Source organism: Leptopilina boulardi, unplaced genomic scaffold (assembly GCF_019393585.1).
Source record: "Leptopilina boulardi isolate dan_hultmark-lab unplaced genomic scaffold, ZJU_Lbou_2.1 LbouV2_31, whole genome shotgun sequence".
Classification (NCBI taxonomy): Eukaryota; Metazoa; Arthropoda; class Insecta; order Hymenoptera; family Figitidae; genus Leptopilina; species Leptopilina boulardi.
In genome coordinates this window covers 2,300,852-2,320,959 of record NW_026137874.1, presented here as the reverse complement: position 1 = coordinate 2,320,959, position 20,108 = coordinate 2,300,852, and the positions used below count along the sequence as shown (strand labels likewise).

General features: G+C 25.6%; 5 protein-coding genes across 8 annotated transcripts; 3 read left to right on the top strand and 2 right to left on the bottom strand.

Annotated features, from left to right (window-relative positions):
- Positions 1-64: 64 nt before the first annotated feature.
- LOC127283243 (zinc finger protein Xfin-like) lies at positions 65-7,033 on the bottom strand. 2 transcript variants are annotated; one of them, XM_051307973.1, is made up of 3 exons: positions 6,627-7,033; positions 5,821-6,157; positions 65-5,720 (listed from the first exon to the last, which is right to left on the bottom strand). In XM_051307973.1, exons 1-3 carry the CDS (start codon positions 6,798-6,800, stop codon positions 2,194-2,196), a joined length of 4,038 nt encoding a protein of 1,345 aa, XP_051163930.1. In that variant the 5' UTR covers positions 6,801-7,033; the 3' UTR covers positions 65-2,193. The 2 variants fall into 2 exon arrangements, with proteins under 2 accessions (XP_051163930.1, XP_051163931.1); XM_051307974.1 differs by having other exon boundaries at positions 65-5,708.
- Positions 7,034-7,395: 362 nt separating this feature from the next.
- LOC127283249 (dnaJ homolog subfamily C member 1) lies at positions 7,396-10,796 on the top strand. 2 transcript variants are annotated; one of them, XM_051307984.1, is made up of 8 exons: positions 7,396-7,635; positions 7,714-7,918; positions 8,049-8,150; positions 8,610-8,828; positions 8,902-9,143; positions 9,212-9,521; positions 9,609-9,827; positions 9,944-10,796. In XM_051307984.1, the coding sequence occupies exons 2-8, from the start codon at positions 7,772-7,774 to the stop codon at positions 10,007-10,009; spliced, it is 1,305 nt and encodes a 434-aa protein (XP_051163941.1). In that variant the 5' UTR covers positions 7,396-7,635; positions 7,714-7,771; the 3' UTR covers positions 10,010-10,796. The 2 variants fall into 2 exon arrangements, with proteins under 2 accessions (XP_051163941.1, XP_051163939.1); XM_051307982.1 differs by having other exon boundaries at positions 7,396-7,918.
- On the bottom strand, positions 10,113-12,466 carry LOC127283251 (uncharacterized). The gene is made up of 4 exons (XM_051307986.1): positions 12,317-12,466; positions 11,874-12,236; positions 11,491-11,794; positions 10,113-11,426 (listed from the first exon to the last, which is right to left on the bottom strand). The coding sequence occupies exons 1-4, from the start codon at positions 12,449-12,451 to the stop codon at positions 11,167-11,169; spliced, it is 1,062 nt and encodes a 353-aa protein (XP_051163943.1). The 5' UTR covers positions 12,452-12,466; the 3' UTR covers positions 10,113-11,166.
- Positions 12,467-12,692: 226 nt separating this feature from the next.
- Positions 12,693-15,336, top strand: LOC127283252 (tumor protein p63-regulated gene 1-like protein). Of its 2 annotated transcripts, XM_051307987.1 has the most exons (7): positions 12,693-12,803; positions 12,959-13,173; positions 13,388-13,589; positions 13,677-13,853; positions 14,093-14,194; positions 14,453-14,586; positions 14,653-15,336. In XM_051307987.1, the coding sequence occupies exons 2-7, from the start codon at positions 13,083-13,085 to the stop codon at positions 14,838-14,840; spliced, it is 894 nt and encodes a 297-aa protein (XP_051163944.1). In that variant the 5' UTR covers positions 12,693-12,803; positions 12,959-13,082; the 3' UTR covers positions 14,841-15,336. The 2 variants fall into 2 exon arrangements, with proteins under 2 accessions (XP_051163944.1, XP_051163945.1); XM_051307988.1 differs by lacking the exon at positions 14,093-14,194.
- A 637-nt stretch (positions 15,337-15,973) lies between these two features.
- LOC127283250 (glycoprotein-N-acetylgalactosamine 3-beta-galactosyltransferase 1-like) lies at positions 15,974-19,855 on the top strand. The gene is made up of 4 exons (XM_051307985.1): positions 15,974-16,554; positions 17,457-18,379; positions 18,476-18,777; positions 18,921-19,855. The coding sequence occupies exons 2-4, from the start codon at positions 17,551-17,553 to the stop codon at positions 19,089-19,091; spliced, it is 1,302 nt and encodes a 433-aa protein (XP_051163942.1). The 5' UTR covers positions 15,974-16,554; positions 17,457-17,550; the 3' UTR covers positions 19,092-19,855.
- The last annotated feature ends 253 nt before the right edge of the window (positions 19,856-20,108 follow it).

Here is a 20,108-nt window from a genome sequence, read left to right as displayed (position 1 = left end):
GGGAATTTGAAATCAATATTTGAAATAAATTATTATAATTAATAAATTATATTAAAAATGAAAATATTTGAAGATTGTGTTCTTTATTCACACTATAACGGTTATGTACAAATAAAATGGAAATTATAATCCACAGCTAATTACTATATAATTATTGTTGGCTTATTTTTAAGCATATTTGTATGTAATTACAATTATACATAACATGCAAATATCATACCACAGGGCTGAGGCGAAATATACTTAAATATTATAAAAATTTATATTCCACATTTTATATTATAAGAAAATTTACTTATATAATATTAAATTCTCCGGTAAATAAAATTTCAGCAATATCGCATTATAAAAAAAAAATTAAATAACATTGATCTAATTTTTTTTTTAAATATAAATGAAATATTTCTATTCTAATAAAAAAAAAAACCCCCTTAGAAATTTAAAATCACTGAAAATATGATGGTTACAATATTTTTTAATTAACATTAAACTAATTCTTTGTTATTATTATTATAGAAAATGAAAAACAGTTTTTTTTTAATTTTTTATAATTAAAAAAAAACTGTTTTACACAAATAAAATCATCTACAAATATAGTAAATACTTAAATAATATGAATAAAATTATGCAAAATATAATTTTTGCCCTATACTCAAACAAGAATAATCACTTTTGTCAATTTTAATTAATTTTTTTAAATTTAAAAATAAACTAAAGTTGGAAAAAAATATATTATACAAAAAATATTTCAAATTATTCAAACCATTAACGATATATTATTTTCTCATTTAACTTATGTTTATAATAAGAAAATTCGTAATTTAATTTTCTTGTAATGAACAATTTTCAAAAATAAATAAATTTCTCAAAAAAAAAAATATATATATATAAATATAATAATTCCCAGCCCTGATTTTCGCGCGCAGATTTTTCTTTTTAAAATATTACAGAATCTTAATTATTAAACTGCTATCTTGCGCCTTCACCTTTTTTTTTTTTTTGAAAAAATAAAATTCGATGTAAGGTATCGTACATTAATTATTATGTTTACAAAGACTCTTTAGGTGTCGTATAGAAGTTATCAAAAGAACAAAAAATTTTTTTTTTCTTTGTCAATTATTGCAATTTGAAAACTGTTCGTAGTCATTCTGACAATATTAAATGACAAAAAAAAAAGGCAATAACAATGAAGAATTATCTCAATTTGAAAATCATTTCTTTTCCTCGTTCTAAAGAATAAGTTTTTAAAATTGAAAATAAAGTTGAGAGAAATATTTTTAAACTAATAATATAAGAAGTAAATAAAGAGAATATTTACAAAAAAAATCTACTATTTTAAGCAAATTTTTGCTCAAAGCACTTACAAATAATATATAGCTTCAATTTTTAATTTTAAATAAACATTCTTTAATGTAAATTAATTTAAATTTACATTAAAATTTCAAATTGAGACTTTACATAGAAAATTGACTATATACTGTAAATTCTTTACATTGTAATTCGCTTACAAAAAACAATTTCATCACATTTAAAGTTTTTAGAAAAAAAAACTTTCAAATTTTGGTTTGAATTTTAAATTATAATTACAAAAAGAAAATGGTTTGAATTTTTTTGAGACAAACTGTTCCAATGCAAAAAAAAAGTAAGACAATGAAATAAATTGAAATTAATAATTGAAGTTGAGCAGTTTGTTTTGCATTTACAATATTAAAAATTGAAACAAATATGTAATGTAAGAGAAATTTACATTATAATAAATTAACTGCTATTTTTCAACTATTAATTTCTTTCATCAATATTCACAAAGTGATTGACAATAAAAACTTTAATTCAGGAAATATATATTTTTTTTTTAAGATTTCACAAACTGAGAAAATTAACAAGAACAAGATAATAGATTAATTATTATTTTTTTAATTGCAAAATATTTTCCCTGAATTAAATTTTCATTTTGATTAATTTTGACTTTTTTTTCAATACAAAAAGGAAAAAATATATATTTTTGGTCAGAGGATAATAATCCCATTGAGAGCACCAGATGGAACAATATTAATTACTTTTCTTTTTTCCATCTTAGGATCACTTTTTTGTTTTTCTTCTCGATGAAGAGGAACAATTTTTTTTTTTCATCGTTCGTTTGTTTTCATAGAAAACGTGTCTCTGAAATCTCTCCCTCTTTTATTAAATTGTAAATTAAGAAGTTGTGAATATTTTCGTACCTTCGGGCAATATTACTTCCTCTCCAACATCGGCAAGTGTTACTGTCAATGGCAAAATAAGTGGCATGAGAATTTCCTGATGTTGCATAACATGTTGAGCAGTCATTGGTTCCGCTTGTCTTGCAATTGTGATTGTCTTAATATTCTGCGATTTTATCAATGGACTTTGAACAATAGTTTGATGAATTTTTTGCTGTTGTTGCTGCTGTTGATGATGTTGCTGCTGCTGTTGTTGTTGTTGATGCTGCTGCTGTTGCTGTTGTTGTATCTGTAATGTTGATTGTGGCACTTGTTGTGCAACAAGTTGAGCACGATTTTGATTTTGTAACATATTTTGCTTGCAACGTTTACTGTGCGCATAGCGACTACCATTATTATTGAATCTTCGATCACAAGTTGGACATGCATATGGCCTTTGACCAGTGTGAATGAAAACATGTTCCTTGAGTGATTTGAGTCGTCGGAAATTTTTTGGACAAAATTTACAATGATATTTCGCCTCGCCAGTGTGTGATGTTAAATGATTTGCAAGTGTATCGGCACGTGCAAATGCACGCGAACAAAATTGACAAATATAAGGTCGTTCTTGAGTGTGTGTTCGCATATGCATTTTAAGATAGGCATTTGTTGTGAATGGACGAGAGCAAACTTCGCATACATATGGTTTAATTCCATTGTGTGCACGTAAATGAGCGATTAATGTTGTTGATTGAGTAAAACTTTTCGAGCAAATTTCACAGAGAAAACGTTTTGAACTATCTGTTTCTTTATTCTTTTTGAAATTACGATCATGTTTTGAAAGATGATTTGTTAATTGTTCTTCTTTAATGAAACGTTTTGTACAACGTGTACACTTGTAGGGTTTAATCATATTGTGTTTGGCAACGTGTATCTTTAAATGTTCACGTCGATAGAATTTCTTTGGACAAATGTCGCAGAGATATTTTTTACCCTCGTGAACTTGTATATGTCGTAGGAGGCCTTTACGTGATGTATATTGTTTATTACATTCGGTACATTCGAGACCAACAATATCGGTACGACGTTTGCGTGGTATTTTTTCACCTGATTTTCTCTCCTCGGGCCTTGGTTCAATTTCACGTAGATCCTCTTCGGTTAGAATTCCCTCTGTCACATGTTTTGCACGATGTTCACGTAATATTTCATTATTTTCAAAACTATCACCACATATATTACATTTACGTACTTGATCGGGATTTTTCTCTGAACATTTATCATAATGAGCTTTCAATTTGTCTTTACGATAAAATTTCACATTACAAATGTCACATTCAAAATTTGGCTCCTCATGAAGTAATTGATGCCTAAGGAGGGATTTTTTTGTACTGTATCGTTTTTTACATGTTGGACATTCATGATTATCCATTGGCCAATCGAGACCACTTTCAAAATCATCATCACGATCATCTGTATCATCATCGTCATCGTCGAGGAATTTTTCTGTTTCTTTTTTCTCAAGTTTAATTTTATCATTTTTCTCATCTTTCACATGTAATTCCATATGTTTTGTTAATGATTGTTTCGAACTACATTTTTTATTACACGTCTCACATTCGAAGAGAAGTTTTTTATTGTACATTCTCTTTGGTGATTTTAATTCATCATGATCTTTCTTTTTACCCTCCTCATCGTAATCGCTTTCGTCTTCAATTTTTATTTTATCAATTATTTTTTGTGCTGCTTTTGCCGCGTGTCGTTTTAATCTTTTATTTGGATCATATTCTTGTCCTTGAAGAATTGTCTTGTGATTTGTTGCTATTAAATGATTACGTAATGTTAATTCATTGCCAAAAACTTTGTTACATTGTGTACATTTAAATGATTTTGGTCTTACATGATTTTCCAAATGTTTTGCTAATTGTTCACGTTTTAAAAATTCATTGCCACAAATTTTACATGTAAATTTAATTCCATGTGTTTCAATATGTTTTAATAGGGATTTTTTATATGAAAATAATAATGGACAATGGGGACATTTTAATTCATTCTTTTGATCCATTTCATCTTTGTCATCAATTATATTCCATTCCTCGGCGTCTTTACGTAAATCTTCCTCAGTTAAAACACCTTCGGTGACATGTTCAATTCGATGTTCGCTTAATTTTTCCAATGATTCGTATTCTACGTCACAAACTGAACATTTTAAATTTATATGTTTAACACCATGTTTGTGAAGTGATCGTTTATTGTTGAATTTCTCGGGACACTTGTCACATTGATAAATTTCTGATTCTTTATCATTATCCGATTCGGAATCGTTAACATCTTCGACGCTTGTTTCAAAATTATGAATGGAATTTACATTTTCGATATAATCAACAGAATCATCGTCGTCAGGAAAATTATCTTCTGTCGATGTCATAAATTCACGTTTCTTGACACCTTTCTCTTTTTCATGTTGTTTTAAATGTTTATTGAAAGAAATAATATAGAGATATTCTTTACCGCAATAGGGACATTTATTTGCCTTTTTACCAGATGGTGGCATTTTTAATGGTACCGGGGTTTTTTGTGGTGTTACAGGAACTTTTTGTGTAGACAATGATTTTTGTTGGACAATTGTTTTTGGCGATTTATTGTCAATTTTTTTCAATGATAAAGTTCTTCTCACCTCCTCGTGTGAATGCATGTGTTCCTTTAAAATTCCCTTTGATAAAAATTCCTTGTCACAAAGATAACACATAAAGAAAACTTTCTCCGATTTATCCTCCTGTGTTTTTTTTAAACGTGAACTTAAATTTAAATTTTCAAAATAATTCTCCTCATCTGAATTATGATCTGATTCAGTTGATTGACGTGTTAATTTACGTTTACTTCGTCTTGTTTCATTTTGTGGTGAATCATATTCCATTTGTTCGGCATCTTGTTCAGTTATTTCTCTTTCTTTTTCCAATGTTGAATATTCCATTGACTCTTGTGAATCGACGAATGGCTCGTCATTATTGAAATCATCATCACTTATTTGTGAGCATTCCTGTTGATCAAGATAATTTTGTTCGGAAATATTACTGTCCTGAAGATTTTCATGTTTAATACCACGTTTTTCATCCGAAAAATTGTGCATAGGTTGGGAAATTTCTTGTAATTGGAGTAATTCTTCATTTGATTGTTTAGCAAGATCATCAGCTAAATCATCATCATCATCTTGTAATTGCTCTTGTAAATGTTCCTCTTGCAAATGTTCTTCCTGAAGATTTTCCTCTTGTATTTGTTGATCTTGTAAATGTTCTTGTAATTGATGGTCTTGTAGATGATGTTCCTGTAAATGATGTTCTTGTAAATGTTGTTCTTGTAAATGTTGTTCCTGTAAATGTTGTTCCTGTAAATGTTGTTCCTGTAAATGTTGTTCCTGTAAATGTTCCTCTTGTAAATGTTCCTCCTGCAATTGCTCCTCCTCCGGCAAATCCTCTTCCTCCAATTCACCCTCATTTAATTCTTCCTGAAGTTGTTCTTGCAAATGCTCTACACCTGAACAAAAATCTTTAATTGTACATAATTAATTTGTGAAACATCTTTTGGTAAAAAAAAAGTAATTTTCAAAAATACTTATAAAAAAAATTTAATGAAATAAAATATTCACCGTGCTGTAATATGCTCTCTTGTTCGGCAATTTTTTCAACTTGTAAAAGTGCAAGATGATCCTTCAAAAGTGTATCTCTTCCATCGTCGTGTAATGATTCTGTTGCCTCGACATATTCACCATTATCATTAATTTCACGTCTTACACGCGTTCTCTCTCCTTCTAAATGTACTTCCACGTCATTAAAAAATAACTCTTCTTTTATGTTTAAAGTATCATATTTTTCTCTCAATACACTATCAGCTTGCTCTACTTGTAATTTAAAATCATAGGCAACTTCCAACTTATCAGCACAATCACAACAAACTTGTCCTGGTAGTCCATCACCAGGTAACATCTATTTTAAAAAATGAACATTATTCTTTTATCACACTTTAACTTTTTTAATTAAATTTATTTTTCATTAATTTTAACATTTTCAAATCTTAAATTAAAAAAAAAAACATATACAGTAAAATTTTGTTAAACTTTTTTCTTTTCCTCTAATTGAAAATAATAAATTTTAAATTAATTTACAATAAAAGAAGAAATAAAATATTTATAACAAATATAATGTAAACAGAAATTTGATAAAAACCAAAAGAATAGACGCCCCTGGCAAATTTGAAAGGTGAAAACATTGAGAAGTTTGTGAAACATTTTGCTTTTAACAAAAAACAATTGAGAAACAAAGGATAATATTTTTAAAAAATGTTTCTAAACAATAAATAGAACATTGAAAATTTGATTAATCATCTTAAATAAAAGTGTAATTCATCAACGTTTAGAATATTGTAACTTCGTTCAAAGTATATATTATGTCTAACCTTAATGTTGGTAAAACTCATGGCCTTAGAGGACAAAGATGCGACCCCATTATCGTGGAAAAGATCGCGCATTAATAAATTTCCAAGTAGACAAACTCTACATATTTCCATTGTAGATACAATTCCCTCTTCATTTTGCGGTGATTCCGACGTATTTATTTCAACGGCGTCCATGTTTTGTTTGGTATATGGAGGGCCAGGCCAGGCCCTCTTTGATGTGCCCTGATCTCTGATCGATGTAAAATTAGCACTTACACTATAAAGATGTCAATTTTTTTTCACTGTCATGAAATAGTTTAATAGACAACAACTTTTACACGCTAATACTTTGAAAATTGATATGAGATGGCTGTTGTTGTGAAAAAAATTTTCTTTGCACCCTTTAGCACTAATTGACAAGAATGGTGCCTCTAGTGGTGTTTGTTTTATAAATATGGCGGCTCTCGTCACATGATTGGCTATTGCTCATTGAATGTTTATAAAAATGTATTTACAATTTTTAAATTATTTTCTATTCAAATTTGTATATAAAAGCATAAAAATTACATTTATTTTAATGTACAAATATATGAGGATAATTTTTTTATAATATTTTTTATAAAATCAGCTTTAGTTTTAAAAACTGTTTCAAATGTAGCGCGATTACTAACCAATGAAATGTATAGAAATAAGGCGCAGGCGTTTATGGGAAAAAGGCTGTGATTGGTAGCACTGTGACGTCATGTGGAAATACCATATTGCGCATGTGCGATTATTATTTTAAATTTTCTAGTTTATCTGTAATTTTTGTTTATTTATTTTTTTATATTTTTTATATGAATGTTTAAAAAAAACTTTTCCTTTCTTTGGTATATTAATATAACCTATAATTAAATAACGGAAAATAGTTTTTGATTTTCAGCTGTCAATGTGAATTGTAAACAAAAAATGGCGATGTGGCACTTGACATCTGTACGCACGGTAATCGTGGCAATGTTTTAAACGCTCTCTAACCTCCAAAAGTTTCGCAGTCAGTAAAAATACTTATTCTTATTATTAAAGTAAAGAAAAATGTATTCATGTAATTAACTATATTTGTTCTTAATAGAGAAAATAGTCGTTTTAAGAAAAATTCATTTTGTTATGAATGTGCGTGAGTGTTAAAGATGAGGATATTATTAACGTCTTTTGGTGTCCTAATATTTTTAAACGTATGGACTATTTCATCGGCATGGAACAACGACGACCTGGAGGTCTTCGACGTTGTCGAGGAAGTCAATCAAAATTTTTACGAACTTATGGGCATACCGCAGGTTAATATTTTTCATCAAAATAACTAAGAAATTGTTGAACTATTTCATTAATTTTTTGCAAGAAATAATATTCTTGCTTTATATTTACATTATAGTTTTTCTTATTTTACAATTTTGTAATTAATTACAGAATGCAAATTCGTCGGATATTAAGAAAGCTTTCAGAAGATTGTCATTGCAATTGCATCCAGACAAAAATTCTGCGGAAGATGCGGAAATAAAATTTAGAAATGTAAGTTCTAACTTATTATTATTCTGTAATTTTTAATTATTATTTAAATAATAGAAATATTTTTTTCATTTAAAGACAAAAAAAAAAAATCTCGTAGATTATTTTAAGAAATCAGATATATTTTTTAATTTCACTGATTAAAGTAATTAAAATAATTATCAGATGAAAAAATGATCGAACTTTCCGATTTTAATTTGTACAATTGAAAAATATTTCTTATAAATTTTTTATCGGTCATTATAGATTTCCTATACGTCATGACTTTGTTAGAATTTTATTATCTATTGAATTTTTTTCTTTTTAAATATTTCTTGTTGTTTTTTATATTTTGTAATAAAAATTTTGAGATATCGAAAAAATGTAATTAACATTTTGTTAATTAAGAGAGATTTTTATTAATTAATAAAATGGATATAAAATATGAAATAATTTAATGATTATATTATTTTATTTTCTTAGTTAGTCTCAGTTTATGATGTGTTGAGAGATCCAGGTAAACGAGAGCGTTACGATGATGTTCTTATTAATGGATTGCCAAATTGGCGATCCGCTGTCTATTATTATCGTCATGTACGAAAAATGGGATTACTCGAAATGTCTATAATTTTATTTATCGTTATAACAATTGGCCAGTATCTTGTGGCTTGGGCTGCTTATTTTGAAAAAAGATACACCTACGTAAGTCAATCTACTTTACATTTTAAAAATATAATTTAAAGTTAATTATTTTAAAAAAAACTTGCCGTTTCAGGAACAAGTACTTGGCAGTAAATTGCAAAAAATGCAAAAAAAGAATCGAAAAGGCAAAATGGATGTTCCCGATCTTGCGGAAATTTTAGAAAAAATTCCAACACCAAGTATGTGGAATACACTTCCATTTCAATTACCAAAGTGGACTTATGCTTCCATTGTTGGTATTCCATCTACAATTAGTAGTATTTATATGTTATTTGAAGAAATGAAACGTCGGCGAAAAGAAGAGGAAGAATTATTGTGAGTAAATTAAATCTATATATTTCATATAAATTTCGAATTAAAAAAAAAATATGTTATACTTTTAGAGCTCAAGAAAATGAAGAACCGGAACCTGAACCAGTACCACGTGGTCCAAGAAGAAGAAGAGCCGTTTTTACACCTCAGGAGCGCAATGATAGTATTAATAAAAAAGAAGAGAATAAATCTGACAACAATACGACAACAAATCATATTCATGAAAAACCAAAAACAACAGGTGGTTTATGGACAGATGATGATATATTAGAATTAATTAAACTTGTAAAAAAATATCCCGGCGGTACAACTAATCGATGGGAAAAAATTGCAGAAATGATGAATCGTTCAGTTCATGAAGTCACATATATGGCGAAAAAGGTGGATAATTTAATATAATTAAGAAAGAAAAAAAAAATTTTTTAATTATACTAATAGTTTAATAATATTTATTTATAAAATGTTCAGGTAAAAGATGAGGGATTGAAACCCAGTCAAACAACAGATGAAACTCCATTAGAGGAGGAAACAAAAAAAGTTAAAACTCGCGTGGAAAGTACGGAAAATCTTTCAGAATGGACACAAGAGCAACAAAAAGCTTTAGAGGCTGCTTTGATAAAATATCCAAAAAGTGGTGCATCTGATAGATGGGAAAAAATAGCCAGTTGTATCCAAGGAAAGACGAAGGTAAATATTATATTAATTTTAATTGAAACTTATTATTATTATTAGCAATTATCCAAATTTGTTAATATAACAAATAATGCATTTTATTTAATTATAATTTCTTTTTTATATTACAGGAAGAATGTCAAGCAAGGTATCGGCAACTAGTGGAAATTGTCAAGAAAAAAGTACACACTCAATAGAAGATGGGACCCAATAGAAAAAATTATCCTATTTATATTCAGTATGTTACCAATTTTTTTTCTTTTTTTTACAAGCGTTATATTATTTTTTTAAGCATCTTCGTTTTTCTTTTTTTTTTTGTTATTTACGTGTGTTTGAAATTGAATTTTCCAAAGAAGAGTTTTCTTCATGGACAAACTAGTTCTCTTTTTTTTTGTAATGTAGAAATTTTATTGCCTAAGAAAGGAAATATTAGTTTTAATATTAAAATTTTAAGATTTTACAAACAGGTTTTTTTTATTTATTATATTATTTGTTATCTTTAACGTACAGATATCAATTCTATTGAATTGCAACTTAAAATAGAGTTTAAAATAAATACAGGTTAAAAAAATTTTTTTATTTAGAAAAATGTCAACAGGGATGTATTTATTTAATAAATTTTAAATAACAAAGAGGAAAAAAGACTGAAGAGGTATGGCCTCTTATTTTCAAAAATCAATTGTCCCATATAAATCCATAAATTTTTTAATATTTCATTAATTGAAAAATAACTATGAAAGTATATTTAAAAATTATGTTAAAATTTCCTCATAAAGTTTGCTAAATAATTACGATCGCTGTTTTTTTTTTAAATATTTTAGAATTAGTATTGTTTTATTTACGAATGTTTGCATTTATTTATTTTCACGTAATTTTTTTTGTCTTTTATCAAAGCGCAATAGTATAAAAAAAATTTAACTTTTTGACACAAATGTAAATAATTATTAAACGCCTCTTTTGTAAATACATAATATCAGTTATGAATTTTTTCAATTTCTTTACCAGTGTAATATTTAAAATATAATAGCGTCCGCAATATAAATGAAAAATAATCTAAATGTAAATATTTGATAAATTATTGGCATTTTAGAATATTTTACTTCCAAAGTAGTTTGTGTATTGGAGTTTACATTATATATATATATAGCAAAAATAATAAGAGTTTATTCGAAAATTCATTAGTTTTATTAAATAACCCTAAAATTTTAATAATTAACAGAAATTTCAAAAAATTAAATAAAATTTTCATATTGTATTTTTTTATTTCAAGAGACTTAAATTATATAATTGTGCTTTCAATGTATCGCTTAATATTATAAATAGAAAATATTTTGAGATCCAAAATGTAAAAAGATTAATGTTCAGTATACATGATGCCCCTTGAATTTGTTTCTGTAACATTATTTTGTTTGACAATTGATAAATATTCATCATTAATTTCCTCGGATGTCATTTTAAAGAAATACATTTCTCCATCTCGATGAATATAATAAGTATCAATGAAATTAAAATATAATCCAAGTACTATATTCAAAGCTGCCGTATCGTATGCATGACAACCTGAATAACGATATTGTGGTTTTTTATTAAAACGACAACCTGCTGATTGAGCTCCTAAAAAAAAATTTTTAATTAATTATTTAACAAAAATTAAATTGAAAATAAATTAAATACAAACCTATAGGACAAATACAGTCCCGTGTTAATGCGCATTGCACCCAAGGGAGCATTACTTTTTCCCTTATTTCATTGGTATTTCTAATAATTAATCGTGATGCCCTAATTAATGGAAGAAATAAAAAACTATCCCTTGTTGTGTGAAAATATTCATACATCTTTGGATGAGTGAGAGAACTAATAGCGTGCCTCGTTGGCCATGTTAAAATTCCTGATTTAGGTAAAAGATATTTTGAGACTTCTGAAGAATTCAATCGTACGTTTGAATCCATATATAATACGTTTTCTAGTGTATTTAAAGCCGTCTGCAGTTAACAAAAAAAATTATATTCATCTAAACTTTATTTTTAATTATATAATTCTTATATATATATATAATTATACCTGAATAACTAGAGGCCTATACACGTGGAGCCTGTCGTCTTCAGCGTGAGCAGGAAATGAGCTTAAATCAAATTGAACGACATTACATTTACTAGAATTGCAAACTGATCTTACAGCTTGTAATACATCGTCATTTAATCCAACACTATAAACAACAATACTGTTATTCGGCAAAAAATGACTGACATTTTTAACAAAACCATAAATATTTTGCTCATTTCCAGGTCTAAGTAAAGACACCACAGTGACGTTTTGTGATTTTGGTATTAAAGGCGTAGTATTTGTTTGACCATCAAGGCCAAGTAGTGCAAGGTATTTTGAATCTGTAACCAATCGCTTTTCTTCGACATCTTTTAAGTTCTCCTATAAAGAAAATTAAATTCCAATAACGTATTTTTTTTTTTTTATTTTAAGACGTTTATTTAAAAAATATAAATATTAACCTGGAAATTCCGTAATTGTTTGTGTGTTTCTGTGACTAATGTTTGAATAGAAGGTCTTTGATTGCTGAAAGCAATAAAAACAATACTGCTCCCTACAACGCAAATAAGGAACAATAATAAACTTCTGGCACGCATCGCTCATCATTTATTATTTAAATAATAATAATTGTCAAATTTATTAATCATAATACTGTCAAGTTACGAAAATATTTTGAGGTTATATGATATAAACACACGCGTCTGTCATTATAAAAATAGATATTTCGTATAAAAAATTTATATATATATATATGAATATGAAAACTTTCTTGATTTTAGTTGAATTTTTAAATTTTTCAAAAACTATGCGCACATAATGATAAACATGTTTAAAAAAAGTGTTTTTCTTCTTTTTGTACAAAACTGACAGATGACAGGTGACATCGTCAGCAGACGACAAATAATGTAACTATTTACCGCTAGAGGGATTTGCCGCAAAATTTAAAAAGTAAAAGAATTATTTTTTCTTTAATTTTCTATTAGTTTTCTTTATAATATTAAATATTTGAGTATTCAATATTGTTTGATAAGTTTAATAATCAATTAAATAATAATATTCTGTTATACTTTAAATGTAATTACTTTAATAAGCGAAATTTGCAGAGGCGCAAAATTTCTAACCTAACTTTATCTTTCTGACGCACTTTGACATGTCTGCGATAAAATCTGATAATAAAATTAATGAAATTTAAAGAATCAAATAAATATTTCAATTTTATCGTACATCATGATGGAGGATACATTTTTGGATGAAGGCCTTGGGGATCATTTTGAGAAAGCAACATTAGAAATGAAAAAAGAAAACGAAACGGCTAGTGGTACGTATATAAAAATTTAATTTATTATTCTTGTTTTAAAATTTTAATTTTTTTTTTAATTAATATGAAAAACTAAAATTTATCTTCATCAACGCAAAACGAATAATATTTGGTAAATGAAAAAGAAACAATTGTTTCAAAATTTTTGTGTTGTAATTCATGTTTACGTTATAATTTTATTCGATTTGAAATGTTTATAATTTTTTCTCGATAGGTACAAAACAAAGTATAGAAACGACAAGTGGATTGACAAATTCTTCGGAAGTGAAAGATGTTTCAAATATACCTTTCAGAATAATAGATGTTCATAATTATTTCTCAGACCGAGCAGAGGTTATTGAAAGAGCTTTAAAAGATTGTCAAAAGGAACTTATTCATAATGAAGAGACACTTATAGGAACCTGGCTTTTAACAGAGTAATTATAATTATTTAATAAATTAATTTTTTTCATTTATTTTTTTATTATATCCTTGATTATTATATATAAACAATTTTTTTTCAGAATAAGTTTATGGGATACTGAAAAAGAAAGACTTGTTTTGCTAACGAAAAATTTTCTCTTTTCTATAAAATACGATCTCATATCTTTGAAAATTTTGGAATTTAACAAAGTACCTGTATTGGATATTGATACGCTTATTGCTGGTGATTTAATTTATCCATCAAAATCACTTTTACCGTAAGTTTATAAAAAAAAAATTTCTTTATTTCCCATATCATTATATAAATTACAGGAATAATATTCAAAAATTGTGAAAAACGTTTATCAAATTTTGAAATCAAATTCAGAATAATTTTATTATATTTAGGAAAATTATATAATTTGAAAGTAATTGTAAATAAAATATGATTATTAGAGGATAAAAAATTTGATAATTCACAAAAAAAATGTTTCTTTGCTTTGAAATAATTTTATAGAAGATTGAATGGGTTGGCAGAAGGATTTTCTTCCGTGATTAGCTACGCTATTCGTCAAGATTGGTCGTCTTCTTTATTCGGCTTAACTCGATTTGAGTCTAGGTTCGTGATAAATTAAAAATTTTTTTTTTTTAGGTAATATCCATTTTAGGTTTTTGTTTATATATTAGCCTATGCTGAATATTATTTTTATTATAGTAATATTAGATTTCTTGTTTGTATTTTTGCCAATTATTATGTTTTTATCATTTCAAGGAATTTTTTTTTGCATGTACCTGTACAACATTTCCAGGCACTTTGTTTTACTTTTTTTGTCCTGTAATTCTTAACTAAAAAAATTCATTTATTTTTTTAATACAGAAATCGCAATATGTTTGGCCTAAGAATAATGTGGAATAAAGGACAACCGCTTCAATTGAACAAAAAGTGGAATCCATTCGCAAAAAATATTCCCTGGCTCACTTATACCAGTCATCCTCTTTATTGGCATAAAGGTATTTTTAAAAATAAATAAATAAAAACGATTCTATATTACAAATTTGAAAAATTAAAATTTCTAGGATCAGAAACTGATAAAACGAGATATGACGTAAAAGGATTACATGAAGCTCTACAATCATTGATTCCAGAACACAGCAGTAAATTAAATAGACCGATCATCGTTGAAAATTATATAGGTATTGGCTCTCTAATTCATAATAGAAATTCTTTAGGATTCTTCAAAATTCGTGGTAAAGTTAGCTTTTGATTTGGCAAATTTAAATACTTTGATGAACTTTCTAATAATTTTTTTTTTTTAGACAATTTTTGATAAATTCCCAATAATTTTGAAAAGATTTTTCAAATTTTACATATTTCTCTAAATAATTATTAAGCCATCTTTCTGCAATAATTGTAAATAGTAACGGTGAATCTTCATGATTATAAAAAAAAAAAAAAAACCGGTTTTTGTTCATCTTCAACGAACATTTAAATGATCAAATCATGCGTCGCATAATCAAATAAATCTAGTCGTTAATAATCATTTTCGATAAGTGGTAAAGAAAAAAAGAGAGAGAAAAAAAAGAGAATTTTTTTCTATTCGCGAAAAGGTATATTGTGAATAGATAAATTTTTTTACCTGAGAAACTTTATACTTATTGTGAAAACCTAATAACAATTCTAAATAGACATTTTTAAAATTTTAGAATTTAACACATATTATATACTTTAAAATAATAATGAAAAAGTTCTTCCTCACATAATTGTGAAGTAAAGGTGATAATCAATTATTTTTTTTTAGTTTTTCTGTATAAAAAAAATATTACAATTTTTATAATGATAATCTTTAAACATTTTTGATGGATCTCTAAAAATAGAATAGACTTGTAATATTCAGTAAATATTGAAAAGTAAAGTGATATTCGTAGTTTTATAAATATTTACAGTTTCGATTGAAAACTGTGAAAATATGATTATTAATTTTCTAAAGTGTTTTTTAAATATTTCATTAAACTGTTTTCTTTTTTTTGAATATATTTTAATCCAAAGATTTTTGTTGAGAAAAAAAATTACCTATATAAGTCGGCCTAAAAACGTAATATGTTTCGTCGATTGAGAATAATTAAATTCTTCTTTTATAAATGTATATTCCATAATAAAACTTCACTATATATTGATGTTAGAAATTTACTTTTTCTCATTTGTAAAATTATTCACAAAAATTGATTTTTTAGTTTACCCTTTATTAAATTTTCTTTATATGAAAAATGTAGTAATAATCTAAATATTGTTTTTAATATAATTAATTTAATTTTTATTTTGTTTATCTTTCAGTTCTATTTTAATTCTGAATTAATTTGCGATTTATATTTAAATACCTTAAATTTGACTAATATGAATAAGTTTCAAATTGTTTCAGAATTTTTAAAAATTGAAAAAAGGAGGAAAATTAATTTTTTTGTTTGTTTAGTAACAATTAAATGATTTTTATGTTACGAGTTTTATTTGATATTTCACACAAAAGAAATAAGGAATGAGTATACGTCACTGCTGAATTGAATTGACTGAAATAGTTGGTATTCATCTTCATTTCAACTTTCACTTCCATGTCTCTGTTCCCCTATATTTTGTTCGAAAAAAACGACAACCTGTTACGCACTCATGCATTATGTGCTCAATCAAAAAGTCAATAGGAGAAGGAAAATCATAATAAATTAAAAGAAAAAATATGTGATAAAAAATAAATTTTCATATAAATTGTTGACATATTTTTTTTTTTTGTCACGGATAAAATTAAAGGACGAGAAAATGAAAAAAAACATATTAATAATATGAAGAAGAAGACGAGTTTTATTTTAATAAATAAACAAATAAAATTGAAATATAAGGTTTTTATATAAAAAAAAATCTTATGGCTTTTAATTGTGGATAAAAATTTTACATCTTAATAATGTTGAAATATTATTTTCTTTGTTAAAAATGTGAGTACACCTGTTAATTAATATATTTTGCATGATTAAAAATAGCAACATTAATTGTTTCTTTAACAATGTGAATTTAAAGTTAACAATTGTGTGTTAATTATTGTTTTTATACTTATTTTTAATTATTGCAGTATAATTTTAAAATAATTTTTTTTATGGTTCATACTTAACCTCTAACAGTGTTCGTTTTTTTTTTTTATTCTTTTTTTATTTCCTTATTTGTGAGCATATGCAAGGACATACGATTTTATATTATATTTTCCTCAATCTTTTTTTATTATTATGCTGATAATTTTTATTTTATTAAATTAATTATTAAATACTATATTATTATGATATTTTTATTAATTATTATTGTTACAATAAATTAAAACTTAATTTTTTTTAATTTAAAATAAAATTATTATTTCTAAATTGTCATTTCTTTTATAAAATACCTTTATCTGTTTAGAAAGTTAATCAAATCTTTGTTTTGCCTTTTGTGAGAATTTTAATGTTGTTAAAAAATTCTTATTTGTTTAACTGTTTATGTGCCTGATAAAGCTTTTAAAAAATTAACTTCGTCACTAAGTTAAAGTCTAGTACATTCTTTAATAATCAATTTCAAATTTTTTTATTTAGTAGCTACTAATTTTTTTGTTGTATTGTTGACAACTTTTATAATAACTAAGTGAATAAATTTGTGTAGATTATTTTAATTAACATAAATTTATTTTTAAGTGAAAAATTGAAATAAAAATTAATTAAATAGTAAGTGGTATTTTTTTTTTTAATTTTCATGTTACCTTTAATCTACTTGTTAAAGAAACAATATAAATTAGTTTTACAGTGATAACAAACTTTTATCAGACAATTTAAATGCAAGGAATAATTACTAACTAGTCATTAAAATTTTTCAGATAACAATGAGAAAAGTTTCTTTTCTGAAAATTTTCACAGTACTATAAAATTAAGAATTTTTACAAATTTTTGTTACAAAAAAAAAGAAAAAAAATGACAAATATTGTGATAAAAGAGAGAATAGTTTTTCTTCTGGGATTTGGAGCCGGATTTTGCATCACTCTTTTAATATATTTAATGAAATACTCAATAATTCCATACTGTGATAATGTAATGATAACAAATCAAAGAACCAGTGTTGATTACAATAATATCATTGGATTATCCAAAGATAGTGTAAAATTTTATGTTTGGTTAAAAGAATCGTCCGAAACACTTGACGAAAATCATTCTTATGAAAAATGGCTACAAATGCAAAATACACGAATCACAGAACTTGATATGGATTCTCAAAAATATGACAATAAATCTGTGAAGCAAATAATAGAATCAAAATGGTTAATGAAAAATGTTCATGTAACATGTGTGATTTTTGTTGAAAAATTAAAATTAGCAGAAACAATTGCTAATACATGGGGTAAACATTGTAATAAATTGTTATTTTTTGGAAAAGATTTACATGATTTTAATTTACCTGTGATAAAATTTGATAATATAAAATTTACATCATCATGGCAACTATTATGTGAATCAATGAATTATATATGGAATGAGACAAAAGAAAATTTAGAATGGATTATATTTGTTAAGGACGATACAATGGTAATTCCGGAAAATTTACGATATATCGTGGCGCCATTGAATTATGAACATGATTATTATCTTGGTCATGCAGTTTCTTTATGGGGTCAAAATTATAATGTCGCCGAGGCTGGTTATGTGCTCAGTAAATCGGCGTTTGAAAAAATTGTCAAAAAATTTGATAATTCACAAAAATGCGCATCGAGTGGGAAATTTTGGAAAAAAGAAGATTTCTATTTGGGTAAACTATAATTCTTTTTTTGAAAATAGTTTTGAAATTTAAATTAAATTCATAATTTTTTGTTTTAATAATTGCTAAATGAATTTTTCTTTTTAGGTAAACATTTACGTTCCATGGGAATTAAACCGTCGGATACAAGGGATTCTTTGCAAAGAGGAACATTTCATGGTTATTCGTTGCAAATTTTGTTTTGGGGAATTGCAAAGCCAGGTCAATATTGGACAAGAGCACTTTATCCACCAGGTGATGATTGTTGTTCAACAAGATCAGTAACGTTCAATGCTGTTGATTCTAGTAAAATGTACACTTTAAATTATCTTCTCTATAATTTTAATACTTTCTTGAAACCTGGAATTCATGGAAATAAATCACCGGCAAGAGTAAAACACGATGATGAGGTAACAAAAGAAGAATGAAAAATTACTTTTTATATTAATTTTCTAATTTTATCTTTAGTTAATTTAATTTTTTTCAGATGTGAAGAATTTACTTATTTTAATTTAACTTTTAAAAGAATTAATTAATTTCCTTTTATTTTCAGGTATGGAAAAAAGTTTTAAAAGATGAATTTGGCATTGAGAATATTACGGAAATTTCGAATGAACAATATTATCAACTTTGGCGAAAAAAATATTCGGAACCGGAAACATTTATGGAAAATAAAATCTACAATCCATTATCGTCTTCTTCGAAAGATTCAACGAAACGTTAAGATAAATCTTCAAGTAAAATTTTAATAAATAATTCGTAAATTAGTTATTTTTTAACAATACTTACGAAAGGTATTAAGCTTTCAATTGTTGAATTAGATTTATTTTATATTTAAAAATGATATTTTATTGAGATGATTGCGTTCTTTTTTTTTTAAATCGCAAATTATACAAAATTATATTTACAATTTTTTAGTAGTTAAAATTTAAATTTTGTTGCCTCATGGTTGTGCAACAGAATGAACTGTTTATTATTGATAAGAAATGTCTAACATTGTTTTTTTTTATTATTAATTATTAGATAATATTTATTATTATTAATTATAAAGTACAAATCTCGATCTGATATTTATAAATAACACTGTCCGACAAAAATCCATAAAAAGAAAATTTGATGGAACAATGAAAAATAATTTTTATATCTATCGAAAGTGATAAGAATCATCCAATTATCCGGACAGTGTAATTATTATAAAAAAGACTGCAAGATTCTTTTGCACTATTACGAATTGAATACGTCCATTTCATAAAATGTATAACTTTTGATATTGTTTTTTTTTTGTAAGGATTATTTAATCTATTAGTCAAAGAATTTAACAATTTGTTAATTAATTAACTATTGTTAATTAAATTATTTAGTCTATAACTTAATAATTAATTAGTTACAAACGAATGCATTATAAAAAAAAATAATTTCCATATACGTGCCTTACTATAAAGTATATAATCTTTATAATTGGTTTTTAAATAAAAAAAAACAATCCAATATTCGTTGTTGATTATTTTTATTTCTCTTTTTTTCTTTTTAATACAGAAATTTATTTATCTAATCTATTTGACACAATTAAATTTGACAGGAAATTAAATAAAAATACATAACAATAATCCAAATACCTAATTTAGATTCTCAAATTAAAATACAATTTAAATTTAAAAAATTATTTATAGATTTTTTCTATTATTAGAGATTAAAAAGAAAAAAATATATTTCGCTAATTTGTTTCATTAATTAGTGACTT

What these genes read in the sequence shown, in the direction of transcription:
- LOC127283250 (XM_051307985.1), top strand. Translation starts at nt 17,551, where the DNA reads ATGACAAATATTGTGATAAAAGAGAGAATAGTTTTTCTTCTGGGATTT. An exon ending in AAAAGAAGATTTCTATTTGG is followed by an intron (nt 18,380 to 18,475) that starts GTAAACTATAAT and finishes TTTTCTTTTTAG; the next exon opens with GTAAACATTTACGTTCCATG. An exon ending in GAGTAAAACACGATGATGAG is followed by an intron (nt 18,778 to 18,920) that starts GTAACAAAAGAA and finishes TTTTATTTTCAG; the next exon opens with GTATGGAAAAAAGTTTTAAA.
- LOC127283251 (XM_051307986.1), bottom strand. Translation starts at nt 12,451, where the DNA reads ATGCGTGCCAGAAGTTTATTATTGTTCCTTATTTGCGTTGTAGGGAGC. An exon ending in AACAATTACGGAATTTCCAG is followed by an intron (nt 12,237 to 12,316) that starts GTTAATATTTAT and finishes TTTTCTTTATAG; the next exon opens with GAGAACTTAAAAGATGTCGA. An exon ending in ATAGGCCTCTAGTTATTCAG is followed by an intron (nt 11,795 to 11,873) that starts GTATAATTATAT and finishes TGTTAACTGCAG; the next exon opens with ACGGCTTTAAATACACTAGA.
- LOC127283252 (XM_051307987.1), top strand. Translation starts at nt 13,083, where the DNA reads ATGATGGAGGATACATTTTTGGATGAAGGCCTTGGGGATCATTTTGAG. An exon ending in GGAACCTGGCTTTTAACAGA is followed by an intron (nt 13,590 to 13,676) that starts GTAATTATAATT and finishes ATTTTTTTTCAG; the next exon opens with AATAAGTTTATGGGATACTG. An exon ending in TCCTCTTTATTGGCATAAAG is followed by an intron (nt 14,587 to 14,652) that starts GTATTTTTAAAA and finishes TAAAATTTCTAG; the next exon opens with GATCAGAAACTGATAAAACG.
- LOC127283249 (XM_051307984.1), top strand. Translation starts at nt 7,772, where the DNA reads ATGAGGATATTATTAACGTCTTTTGGTGTCCTAATATTTTTAAACGTA. An exon ending in TCACATATATGGCGAAAAAG is followed by an intron (nt 9,522 to 9,608) that starts GTGGATAATTTA and finishes TAAAATGTTCAG; the next exon opens with GTAAAAGATGAGGGATTGAA. An exon ending in GTATCCAAGGAAAGACGAAG is followed by an intron (nt 9,828 to 9,943) that starts GTAAATATTATA and finishes TTTATATTACAG; the next exon opens with GAAGAATGTCAAGCAAGGTA.
- LOC127283243 (XM_051307973.1), bottom strand. Translation starts at nt 6,800, where the DNA reads ATGGACGCCGTTGAAATAAATACGTCGGAATCACCGCAAAATGAAGAG. An exon ending in TGAGTTTTACCAACATTAAG is followed by an intron (nt 6,158 to 6,626) that starts GTTAGACATAAT and finishes TTTTTAAAATAG; the next exon opens with ATGTTACCTGGTGATGGACT. An exon ending in AGAGAGCATATTACAGCACG is followed by an intron (nt 5,721 to 5,820) that starts GTGAATATTTTA and finishes GTACAATTAAAG; the next exon opens with ATTTTTGTTCAGGTGTAGAG.